The 13,323-nt window shown below is 45.2% G+C and overlaps 2 protein-coding genes across 2 annotated transcripts; both read left to right on the top strand.

Moving 5' to 3' along the window:
* Nucleotides 1-2,355: 2,355 nt before the first annotated feature.
* Nucleotides 2,356-6,469, top strand: LOC131263509 (solute carrier family 53 member 1). The gene is made up of 6 exons (XM_058265715.1): nucleotides 2,356-2,424; nucleotides 3,243-3,396; nucleotides 3,462-4,870; nucleotides 4,943-5,185; nucleotides 5,260-5,393; nucleotides 6,138-6,469. Exons 1-6 carry the CDS (start codon nucleotides 2,356-2,358, stop codon nucleotides 6,175-6,177), a joined length of 2,049 nt encoding a protein of 682 aa, XP_058121698.1. The 3' UTR covers nucleotides 6,178-6,469.
* Nucleotides 6,470-11,724: 5,255 nt separating this feature from the next.
* Nucleotides 11,725-13,313, top strand: LOC131261868 (mitochondrial-processing peptidase subunit beta-like). The gene has a single exon (XM_058263715.1). It carries the CDS (start codon nucleotides 11,796-11,798, stop codon nucleotides 13,212-13,214), a length of 1,419 nt encoding a protein of 472 aa, XP_058119698.1. The 5' UTR covers nucleotides 11,725-11,795; the 3' UTR covers nucleotides 13,215-13,313.
* Nucleotides 13,314-13,323: the final 10 nt, after the last annotated feature.

Below are 13,323 nucleotides of genomic sequence, written 5' to 3'. Positions count from 1 at the left end.
CTTTGCGCTTTCAGAAGAAAAAAGCCAAACGGGCAAGACGGGCAAAACCGGTTCTTCCGGGTGCTGTTTATCAATCGACTTCGCCGGATCTCCATTTGACGATCGGTACCCCAGGCGTTTGGCGTTGGGTAAGAATGAAGGTTTGGAAGCAAGTATTATGGCAACAAAACCCTGCTACAAAGCTACGTCCAAGCAAGTTCGACTACATGTATTAGATATTTGGAGAAAAGTTACGTGAAAGTATCGAGTGGAGGGGCGCATACGCAGGTATGTATTGACCAAACCTTCCGCCCGTAAGACAACAGTCGAATAAAAAATACCATTAGCCGATCTTGAACAAATGGGTCTCAAGGCGCCACTTGTGTGCGTGATTGTACCACAATGCAGATATTTCTTAAATCGAGAAGAAATACATTGAATGGAATAAAATTGATTTATTCATGTGAAATAGTTTAATTTAGCAGTATCGCTTGAGGAAGCGGAAAGATTATCTCCTGTTTATGATTTGTATTTATTGCGGAAAGGCAACATTTTCCACTCACAGCTATTGAGTGTTTTAAATCATTTTATTATTACAAAACACAGTTCCAATCCGATGCATCACAAAGCTTATGTCATACAAATCGAACTGTTTTGAAGTACGTGCCAGGGAGAAAAGTCAATGCCATCTTATCAATTGCCGACGGGCAAAGGAAAAAAGGGGAGTAAAATAATCTTGTCCAACAATCTAAGCGTGATGTGAGAAACATATTGGCAATGACTCAATTTTTTAGTGACAAAGTTTACTTATCCAGTAGATAAGCTGTGCGAAACATATAAGAAAAAGAGACAAACAGTTTCCAGGCGTAAGAATCTACATTATGGAGGTTTCATGTTTCATGCGACGAAAACATAAATCATGCATGGAAGAGAAAATAAACTCCTCAATAAAAAGAGTGGACGCTGTCGTCGGAATTCTTTGCATATAGCAATTCTTCCGAGATTGAAAGGATGAACAAATGGCAGTTCAAAGATGAGAATTTAATTCGATTGCTTTATGCTATCTGAAAGCAACACAGAATGTAATTTGTTTTCAAAATTAATCAAACGAACAATTAAAATACCAGTTGATAAACTTTGTGCATTATAGCTGACAGAACGACCGGATGGTTGCGCGGAAATTACATGGATGCTGATGTCACACTTTCACATCTAACGCGGCCCACATGTTTTCCAAATGCCGGCGTTCAGTTGGTCAAGGTCACCTCTCTACGCAAGGCGGCTTTCTTTGAGGGGAGTTCGCGTGTGTTCGAATTTGCTAGTGCAAAGACGTGCAGCGATGATTATATTTAATCCTCGGCAACATCGCTAGTCCCTCGACCCTCCTTAATGTTTGCGCTTATCTGTTGCATATAACGTTGGTTTTTAGAACATTCGTAACACTACACTCAACAATCTCAACTACATTCGTACCCTTCCAAGAACATGAGCACACTATCGCTGGCCTTAGTAACAGGACGGTTGTGGATGGAAATGACTATGGCTCGCCGATATACGCGGACTGGAGTTCGGAGTGTGGGAAATGGCACATGGGACTGTTTCACTAGTGTAACAAACTCATCGCTAACTAACTGCACCAATTTACCGCCGGAAGACGCAGTGAAATTACGACCGCACGTACCGACGGCAGTTCGCGGATTGCTGCGACGACGCGTTTCTGCAACGAGTAAAATAGCGTCGTGATGTGTTGGGGAGTTGTTACTGGTGAGGGGACTCGGATTCGTATGTAATGTTGGGAGGATTCAACTCTTGCACATTGATTCCATAAAGCTGCACAGGAAAGAAAATAGCACATGGATATTAGACACGTGCTTTCATGGCTCTCCAACTATTGAACAGCTGGTAAATACAAATTCATCATGTTGTGGACTAATTTACACCTAGGAATATTTTTAAATGGAAACGACAGTTGATAACGATTTGATATGAATTGTGACTTAAATAAAACCAACGATATTTACATGAATTTAAATATGTTTCTTCCTATTACCACAGCTAGGCTATTACTCTCCATGCGATCCGTTCGAGGAGCACGAGGTGACGCTTCGCATATCGAAAATTTCACGATACATTCCTGCGCTCCATCGTGTTTTCCCAGCGTTTTCCCACCCGACGGCAACGACGACGACCTGCACCCGACGAACGCCGACGAACACCAACGGTGAAGGCGTGTGTCAGATGCTGCTGCCTCAATGTAAGTGAAACTTTCCATCTGACAACTCGGTCACGATGTGCACGGATGTGGCCGCAACGATTGGGATGTAAAGCGAAGAATTGTGTGCGTATCAAAGTGACCAGAAACAAATCGCAGTCACCATGAAGTTTGCCGAGCATCTGGCCGCCCACATAACGCCGGAATGGCGGAAGCAGTACATCATGTACGAGGTAAGGATTTGGCAAATCGGAAAACCCAGTTCGGAAGCACCAGGACACTGGTATCGTAGTTTGACCCGACCGTGTGACCCTTTCGAGCCAAAGACGTCGGAAACATATTGGCCGAACTTGACATGCTTCAAGACGAACGGTGCTGAGCGCATGCGTGCCATTTTTCAACCGTCACCATCCGCTGCACCGGCGCAGAGCGCAATGTTTACGTTGTCGTCCGATGTTCGGCGTTTAAAAGAAAAGAAAATGCTAGGACTCGCTGGTAGTATCGGAAAACCGCCACTAGTGTCGCGCGCGAGTGTAAACAATGATAATCAGCTGGTTTTTCCTGCCCCATTCCTTGTGCCACACGGAGGAGATGGACGAAAGGACAACGGAAAATGAAGGGACCACACAATTCTGCTTTAGATTCTTCCCGCGTGTACCTATTTTAGATGGCGCGTGAGAAAAGTAAAATTAAATAAAAGGAAAAAAATAAAGGCGTGAAAAACCACCGTTTGCCCTGAAACGCGTCACTAACGACGGGACGAAACCGGTTTAAAATGGTTTGAAAAAGTAAAGCGTGTGCCACATGTTTCCAGCGCATACTCGTGTGGAATGTAATTGCTACTTGTTGTGCTTCTATTTTTAGTGAGAGTGATTTGTTTATAAACAATACCCGAAAAAACACGATTCGAAAGGTCAAGTGTTTAAAACGGTTCCTAAAACTAAAATTCTTGATTTGTTGATAGTGTTTGCACAGTAAACCTTTTTCGAAGAAAAAACAACAATTTTTCTAAAATTATCATATTTCTACTAACCTTTTCTTCATTCAATAGGAGATGAAAGCTCAGCTGTATGCCGCAGTGGAGCAATCACCCTCTGCCGAGTTGGTGGACCCGGAAGTACTGACCCGTTACTTTGCCAAGTTTGACGAGCAGTTTTTTCATTACTGTGACAGTGAACTTGCTAAAATTAACACATTTTACTCTGGTACGTGAACCCATTTGGGCGTGATACTCCTGTGCTAACCTCAATTTTTATCTTTTTACCCACAGAGAAGCTGGCTGAGGCGACACGCAAATTTGCTAACCTTCGAACGGAACTGAGCGAAACGCTCGAAATGGAGGAGCACACGAAGAAAAAGAAAGATAATTTACACAAAATGAAGAAGAACTTACTGCGCAAGAAGAACGTGTCGGTGCGGAAGATCCAAGAGCTCAAGCTCGCATTTAGTGAGTTCTATTTGAGCTTGATTCTGCTGCAGAACTATCAGAATCTCAACTTTACCGGTTTCCGGAAGATCCTGAAGAAGCATGACAAGCTGCTGAACGTTGACTTTGGTGCACGCTGGCGTGCCGAACACGTGGAGTCGGCCCACTTCTACGTGAACAAGGATATTGATCGATTGATTCACGAGACGGAGAACATTGTGACGAACGAGATAGAGGGCGGCGATCGGCAGCGAGCCATGAAGCGTCTGCGGGTACCTCCGCTTGGTGAACAGCAAAGCCCTTGGACAACGTTCAAGGTGGGCCTTTTCTCCGGCTCGCTGGTCGTGTTATGCATTGCCGTCATCCTGTCCTCAATGTTCAACGTGAAGCGCGACGATTGGATCGTTGCATTCCGGCTCTACCGGGGTCCACTGTTGATTGTTGAATTCATGTTCCTTTGGGGCATCAACGTGTATGGGTGGCGATCATCCGGTGTGAACCACGTGCTGATCTTCGAGCTCGACCCTCGGAATCACCTGTCCGAGCAGCACATCATGGAGTTAGCGTCCATCTTTGGTGTGATCTGGACGATGAGCGTGCTGGGCTATTTGTACGCCGAAGCACTGGCCATTCCAGCCTATTTGAGCCCGCTCATACTGTACCTACTGATGGCGGGCTTTCTTCTTAATCCGACAAAAACGTTCCGCTACGAGGCTCGCTTCTGGACACTGCGCATCCTCAGTCGGATCATGTTGGCACCCTTTTTCTATGTAAATTTCGCCGATTTCTGGCTTGCTGATCAGCTGAATAGCATCGTGCCAGCTTTTCTCGACCTGCAGTACTCCCTGTGCTTCTTCTCGACCATGCGCAACTGGAACTACGCAGAAGAACCAAACCAGTGCATCGATGATTCGCTATGGATACGGCCCGTCGTCGCGATGCTTCCGGCTTGGTTCCGTATGGCACAGTGTTTGCGACGATTTCGAGATACCCGCGACGCCCATCCGCACTTGGCAAATGCGCTGAAGTATTCGACGTCGTTTTTTGTGGTCATTTTCTCGTCAATCACGCAAGCGACGCGTGATCAGTACCCCAAGAGCTCAGACAATCCGTGGTTCTATCTGTGGATCCTTGCCTCGATCGTATCGTCCTGCTACGCCTACACCTGGGATATTAAAATGGATTGGGGTCTGTTTGATTCCAAATCGAGCGATAACAAGTTTTTACGCGATGAAGTTGTCTACAGCTCGAACGTAAGTAGTGCCGTCATTCAAACGTAACATTGGAAACCCTCATTGCAACACAATATTTTTCCTCCCCAATAGTGGTTCTATTACTTCTCCATCGTGGAGGATCTAATACTGCGATTCGGCTGGACACTCTCGATGAGCCTGATCGAGATGGGTTACATCGATCGGGAAATCATAGTATCGATCCTCAGCCCGTTGGAAGTATTTCGACGCTTTATCTGGAATTATTTTCGGCTAGAGAACGAGCATCTGAACAACTGCGGTAATTTCCGCGCCGTACGTGATATTTCCGTTGCCCCAATGGATTGTTCCGATCAGGTACAGAGACTGGGTGAAGTTGGATCATAAAGAAATCGTCCTCATCTAGTATTCTATCACTTTGTCATCAACAGACCACCATACTTCGGATGATGGACGAAGAAGACGGAGTGCGGAACCGTCGCACCGTCAAGAAGCTGCCAAATAAGAAGAAATCCGAGCAGCGCCTTTTGCTGCGAGAGGCTGAGTCGACGGAGGACTTGGAAATGTAACGTGGGATTGCGCGACTTTCGGTTTCTTTTTATGTTCTTTTCGTTTCATTTATTCTCGCTAATGCATGGAACAAACATGCTTGTGCGTAAACCGTAATCAATTCATCGATTTTTAGTTACCTGTCGTAGTTTACTTTGTTTCCGTACGCCATTTCTCATCACTTCATCGAATACCAACTCTAGAGTGCTAATATTGTCGGGATAGTCCTTCGTAGAAGGATTGCATGCCAATTATATCAAAATCTAGCATTCATGTTTAATGACTTTTGTTCCATCTATAGCCTTACATTATCTAGTTGCGAATATGTAAATTGCACTCCAACAAAACCGCGTGTAGCTCAACGTTTCCAAGTGTATTACCATTTTTCTCATGGAATCATTCATTAGTTGAAATTTGATATAAGGATTCTGTCTTTCACCCCGATTGCCGGATTTATGTGTAGTATTTAGCAGAATGTCTATGGGATGTAGTTCAAAAATCTTAACGTTTCATCCATAAAATCACGCAGCATATTCTGAGTGTATCCATGACGCACGAACCATTAAATCATTTGTTATCCACTAAATGGAAGTGCCCTCTCAGGAGTAACGGTGGAGGGATCGAATGATTATCGTAGCCGCTTTACATCCGTTGTTGTACTTGTTTTCGCTAGTCATACGCAAATGATCAATTCTTGTACCGTTTTATGTTCATCTCCCGGCGTTCTGCAATGGTTATTTTCTCCCTTTTTACCTCATAGAAACAACAGTCCACAAAAGAGGGTCCAGTGGGAAATTTAACGAATTGGCAGGGAGGTGTGCGAAGGATTCGCTATCCCCAACACACCTGGCTAAGCTAAAAGGATAGGACACGGCAACTTTGCAATGGAAAGTCATCGCAATACGGATATACAGGAACAATTGGCAAAAACCTGAAGGCTCTGGATGTTGATTGGATTTAATGGGTTCATTGTACTTAACATGATAATATCCATAACAATAATTGTAATAATAAAGATTCTATTCATATTTACCAATACCGGAAGATGCTGGTGTGGAAACAAGTTTGGTGTCTTGATAAAAACAAACATATTCCTGGATGATGAAGAAAGCACTTGACGAAGATGCACTTAAAAAGATGTTTCTCATGTCAAATCATGTACCACAAACAGTCTAAACATAAACCTTAAATATTTGCATAACTTCAATAATTCACTTGGAGACCAACCGCAGGCAGCATAGGTTATGTTCAAGTTTTGTTTTGTAAACGGAAAGGGCGCCAATTTTCATTCGACGATGCCAGGTTGGTAACACTGCAACAGTGTTTTCTGATATAATCAGGTACAGGTACAGTCTAAAACAGAGGATTGCAATAAATGTTAATGAATATAAAATATAACCAACGTTCAGCTCAATAATTGGATGGATGCCACAGCTATGAAACATTTCAAATAGAAACCAAACGAGAAATTTTGGCGTTATTTTGATGTAAAAGAATTTTCTTCACAACTGCCCGCTCTTCTTTTCAGAATTCTTTTACCCCTTCTTTTGTTGAAAAATACTGAGTAATGTCTTTTGGTTTCTGTGGAAATACTCCACCCTTGGATCAAACACCAATAGAGGAAAGCAGCAAGAAAACACGTGTTGTCTCTTTGAAAGTCCAGTAACAATAATTTATTTCATACAGTTTAAGTTACGTTGACAGCCAAATGCAGTGCTGCCAACTTTAGTTCTTTTCTCCCCAAGGTTTATACGCAGAGGTATTCACCCATTTCCTACACTCCTCCTGGGTGAGTACCAACCTTACTACTTTGCAAGTATTGTAACACGCGCTTTGCCGCACTCCAGTCACTGTTGTTAGGCTGACTGGCTTTGCGTCCCCTGTACAGTGTTATGTCTTCGAACGGTTTGCTTCCTTCATTTTCCGCTGTGTACCCTGGATCCATTGGAGTTCTTGGCACGTTCGACAGTCAACTCATCTTCGAGTCTGTCGACTTCCTTCTGCAACTTCTGAACGGAACGTTCAGCGAATTCAGCGCGAGCTTCAGCCTCCTTGAGACGCTGATCCAACACTCTCACTTGACCACCGTACGATTCCTCCCGTTGCGTTGCCTTTTCTTCCGAGACTTCCAGCGACTTCAGGTTGTTACCGACAACGCGGAGTTCCTCCTCAAGCTCGACGATCTTGCTTTCGTTCATCTCGACCTTCTCCTTCGAACGCTCGAGGTCCTGTTCCATGAGCACCAGTTTTCTGGCCACCTCTTCATATTTTTTGTCTGCATCTTCTTGCTCTGATGCTCTCGGTTGTGACAGGGTCCCTTCATTCTTGTTGTCACATTCAAACGGAAGATCTTCGTCACTCTCTAATACAGGATCATTCAAAACATGTCGCTCCTCCTGTTTCATTAGGTTCTTTGTTGCCGCCTGTTCCCCACAGGGGTCTCCGTATTCGCCTGGCGTCGGACGCTCCATATGACTGCAGAGATCCATGTGTATGATGTCCATTGGTCGCTTAGATTTCCGCTCTAGAACCTGCGGAAAGGGCTTCCGCACCAGCTTTCCCAGCATGCAACACTCACACACCATCCGCTCTCGACAGTTTGTCATTCTTACTCCGTCAACTAGCCCTTTATTCACCATCGTGTTCACAGCCTGCATGTCACGGTGTCCCATTCGCCGGTGCCACGTGTGTTGGCAGTCTACACCATGATAACGCGTTGCTGTCATACACGTTTCCACCACCTTTAGCTTATATTGGTTGCCGACTAATATACCAACAGCTACGGTAGTATTTTGTGCTTTTATTTCGCAACCTTTTCTTCCGAATGCTACCGAGAAACCTTTTGCTGCGAGCTTTCTTACAGATATAAGCCCACCTTCTAGCGCTGGAACTAACAACACGTTTTCAAGTGTGATGGCCACCCGTTGACCATTGGCGTTCATGCCTACAATCACACCGTTCCCAATTCCGGTCGATTTTGTTTTCGTTCCATCTGCTAGAGTCACATCACCCAAAGGTTCTCTTTTAAATTCGGCGAAAAACTCAGGGTCATTAGTCATGTGACATGTGCAACCACTGTCAATCGTCCATGCGCCCGGTATGACGTCACCCGCTATGAAGCACACAGTTCCAATAACCGCCGCCTGCTTCTCCTCCGACGAGAGTTCGCCTTCCATTTGAACCTGTTTCGCTTTCGGCTTGAAACACTTTTCACTGCCGGATTGCGCCAGAAATTTGCGGCAGTTTTTCTTTAAGTGTCCAGGTTTCTGGCAAAAGAAGCATTTCCTTTGCTCGCTCCGTTCTGTCACTTTCAACACCATTTCTTTTTCTGAGAGGTCATTAGAATTGGAACGTTTCTGGAACTCGTCCCGCAACCGCGCAGTTACCAGATCTAAGGTTAGATCCTCCTGCGGCCGATTCTCTAATGCAGTAACGAAACTGCTGTAAGACGGTGGGAGACTGCGTAGCATCATAATTATGCGCAGCAGTTCGCTGAGCTCTACCCCGGCGTTGTCGAGGCGCTCAAACAAGTCCTCAAATTCTTCGAGGTGCTTCTCCACGTTACCGCCTTCACACAGGTTTTTGGAACATATCTTTTGAAGGAACATTACCTGATTACCAATGGTGGCTTTCTCGTGGTAAGCCTGCAGGTTGCGCCACATGTCACGAGCCGTCTTGCTTTTCTTGATAAAGCGAAGTTGACTATCTTCAACAAGAAGGGAAATCGTCGCTCGCGCTTTGACGTCTTTCTTTTTCCAGTCTGCGTAATCATCATCATTTTCTTCCGGCTTCGGTAATTCTATCATGTCCCACAATTCCTCGCGTTCCAGCAAGGACTGCATGCGGAACCTCCATGTTTGATAATTACCGTTCCCGAGCTTCGCAAATGTTGCCTTCCAACCGTCCGCCATTGTTACTTTTTCTGCACACCGTTTCTCTTCAGGAATACCACAATTGCACTTCCTGGAAAACCTTGTCCTCAACCAAAAACTTTAACACACGCTCCGAAGCACTGGGGCTGGGCCCATAACCTGTTGAAAAATACTGAGTAATGTCTTTTGGTTTCTGTGGAAATACTCCACCCTTGGATCAAACACCAATAGAGGAAAGCAGCAAGAAAACACGTGTTGTCTCTTTGAAAGTCCAGTAACAATAATTTATTTCATACAGTTTAAGTTACGTTGACAGCCAAATGCAGTGCTGCCAACTTTAGTTCTTTTCTCCCCAAGGTTTATACGCAGAGGTATTCACCCATTTCCTACATCTTTTGCAGCTGATTTCCTATGCAATCTACCCAAGGAGAACCTTGCTGCACTTTCCTACCAAAGGTGTACATGCCTACCAAAAAGAAACTTGCCAAGTGTATTTTTGGTAGGCATGTACTCCTCATAACCTACCAATAATTTTTTTTTGGGAGGCACCGCAGTGGAGAGAGGTAGTGGCTGTCAAACCTTTGTTTGTTTACTGTTTACAGTTGACTGTGCAAGTCTGGCCAACTAGCAGCGAGTTAAGAATAACGCTTGGTCCCCGCAGTACGCGAATGTTTGGGACCGAACGCAATAGCGTATATCGAATTTTCGCGTATTGCGGATTTCCTCTGTCATATCGTTTTTACCTGATATTGAAGAGTTGACATTGAGAGGGAACCGCTTATTTAACACACCTTTAATCCAAATCACTAATAACCCGGTTGACAGAAATTGACATTGTTGCTGGTACTATGTAGTTCCAGCAAGAGTCCCAGCAATCTGCCATGGAAAAACTTGCTGGTACTACATGACAGCTGCAAAAAATTTGAATTTTTGTCAACCGGGAAGTGTTCCATTTCTTACATTGCATAATTATATCTCTGTTAAAAAGTGCATATTGGAAACTTCATTCTACCAAAACAAAGTAAAATTGATTAATCAGAACTCAAGCAACGCTATGAGCTGTCAGTTGTAAAAAATCGTGTACAGTCTGTTCCCGAGTTACGCGGATAATGGGGACCAGGGAAATCCGCGTATCTCGAATTTCCGCGTATCTCGAATATTGCTTGACACATAGTTTATACTAGAAGTTAAGAGATCGAGCTCTTGTGTACATGTATCATATAATATTCAAAATTTTTCTTTGTTCATTAATATGAATGCAATGCAAGCGTATTCAAACAACATAAATTACAACAAACGAAATAAAAAGCGTTAGTTATGCAAATGTGTAATTTACATATTTATTCGTGTGGTTGTACATCTCAGGAATTTAAATCAATGTTATAAACCCAATCTACTGTCAAATTTTGAAAACCGCGTATCTCCGAATCCGCGTAAGTCGAGAACCGCGTAACTCGAGAACAGACTGTATTGCGAATTCGCGTATATCGAGTATCGCGTACTGCGGGGACCAACTGTATATTATTATTATCGCCCGGTTGACCCCGCGTCCACACGGCATCGTAGCGTAGCGATTTTGGCACTCCGTCGTAGTGTCAACTATTTTTTATGGCCGTGGCTAAGGCCTCTCGACCAGCATTTACACTACGACGGAGTGTCAAAATCGCTACGCTACGATGCCATGTGGACGCGGGGTGACAAAAATTCAAATTTTTTGCAGCTGTCATGTAGTACCAGCAAGTTTTTCCATGGCAGGTTGCTGGGACTCTTGCTGGAACTACATAGTACCAGCAACAATGTCAATTTCTGTCAACCGGGCGATATATCAAAATAATAAAACAAACAACAATATTTTCCTGCAGGAAAATAATTATTATGAGAAAGAAAACATATCCTGAACTCAGCGCATATAATTTATTACGAATGGGTATACGTTTTTTGGCATGTATAGTCAGAAATAGGTGTTATAAACGCACAGTCACGTTGTCAAAAGCGTTCTCTTTTGAGGTGTACCGCAAGTGTAAACAGAATTGTTTTATACTTCTTTTCAAAAGTCGGTTTACGTCTAGATTGCATAGGAAATCTGCTGCAAAAGAAGGGGTAAAAGAATTCTTTAAAGAAGAGCGGGCAGTTGTGAAGAGAATTCTTTTACGCCAAAATAACGCCAAAATTTCTCGTTGGGTTTCAAATCAAGGTTCCTTGATCAAGGATGCTTCATACACCTTGGTCTAATGAATTTGTCAAATATTTGATAATTTGGGGTTATTTTTTTGAAATCATGGAACATTTCTTACTTGGTTTTTGTACAACAATTCTGGTTTCGAGTTCCTGCATGTATATAATAAAACATTTTGTTTTGAAACGACATTTAAACGACAAAAATTTTGAAGAATGACTTATGTCATTTATTCAAGAGCGAGATGACTACTGCTCATCCTGGCAATTTCACTCTAACACACGGTCGTTCAGCAAGGAGTGAAAAGTTGTCGAAGTTGTCGTAACACCAAGTTTTCACGAGCTGCAGTGTACCAAAAAGGGGACCGAAAATGGCCTCGCTATTGAAACTTTCCTCTGCCCTGCGGCGCCAAACGATAGTGGCCGGTGCTCGCGCCGGTTCGTCCTACGCGGCCGCCTTCCGTTCCGCCCTTTCGAACGAACCCGCCACCGAGGTAACCACTCTGGACAGCGGACTGCGTGTAGCAAGTGAAACCCTGCCGACGAATGTGGCCACCGTTGGATTGTTTCTCGATGCCGGCGCTCGATACGAGGACAAGGAAAACAACGGTACGGCGAACTTTTTCGAACACGTAGCTTTTAAGGGAACGACCAAACGATCACAGGCTGCGCTGGAACAGGAGGTGGAGAACCTCGGTGCTCAGCTCGACGCAAAAACTGGTCGCGAGCGTACCGTGTTCACCGCGCGTTGCCTCTCCAAGGATGTACCGAAGCTGGTAGAGATTCTGTCTGACGTCGTGCAGAACCCGAAGCTGGATGATGCCGATGTGAAGCGCGCCCGTGAAGTTATCCTCGGCGAGATCGAACAGGTGGACGCGAGCAACCTGCGCAAGGTGGTCTTTGACCATCTGCACTCCACCGCCTTCCAGGGCACGTCCCTCGGCAACAGCGTCTACGGACCGAGCTCCAACATCCGTTCTATCAAGGGTGATGATCTGCGCGGTTATGTCAACTCCCACTTTAAGGCTCCCCGGATGGTGCTGGCCGTGGCCGGTGACGTTCGTCAGTCGGAGCTGGAGAAGCTGGCAGACAAGCACCTCGGAAAGGTGGAGTCGACGTTCGATGGCAAGCCACCGCAGCTGACGGCAGTGCGCTTCACTGGCTCGGAAGTGCGCGTCCGCGACGACTCGATCCCGCTGGCGCACGTTGCCGTAGCCGTCGAAGGATGCGGTGTAAACGACTCCGATGCATTGGCTCTGTCGGTTGCCAGCACTCTCATTGGTACCTGGGATCGCACATTCGGCGGTGGTGTGAACAACGCCTCTAAGTTGGCCGTCGCCTCCGCGCACGACAAGTTGTGCCACAACTTCCAGTCGTTCAACAAGATGTACCGTGACACCGGCCTGTGGGGCATCTACTTCGAGTGCGATCCACTGCTGTGCGAGGACATGCTGTTCAACGTGCAGAACGAATGGATGCGCCTGTGCACGATGGTCACCGATGGCGAGGTAGAGCGTGCGAAGCGCCAGCTGAAGACCCGCCTTCTGGCGAAGCTCGAAGGACCTCAGGCGATCTGCAAGGACATTGGTCGTCAGGTTTTGGAGAGCGGACGCCGTGAGCCACTCCATGAGGTCGAGCGACGCCTGGAGAACGTGACCGCACAGAATGTGCGTGAGGTTGGAATGAAGTACATCTTTGACCGCTGCCCAGCCGTTGCTGCCGTAGGACCGGTCGAGAACTTGCCGGATTACATGCGCATCCGTTCGTCCATGTCATGGGTCAGATTGTAAGCGAGCGGAAGAATATCTACTATCTTCTTCGGCTTAAATTGTGTAGCAATTTAATAAATCGTATGTGTTATCGGTGAAAAATTGTATTGTCATTTTGATATTAAAATTG

The sequence above is a fragment of the Anopheles coustani genome, chromosome 2 (assembly GCF_943734705.1).
Source record: "Anopheles coustani chromosome 2, idAnoCousDA_361_x.2, whole genome shotgun sequence".
In the NCBI taxonomy this organism is placed as follows: domain Eukaryota; kingdom Metazoa; phylum Arthropoda; class Insecta; order Diptera; family Culicidae; genus Anopheles; species Anopheles coustani.
The sequence above is the reverse complement of the archived record's forward strand: the minus strand, read 5'-3'. Positions and strand labels throughout refer to the sequence as shown.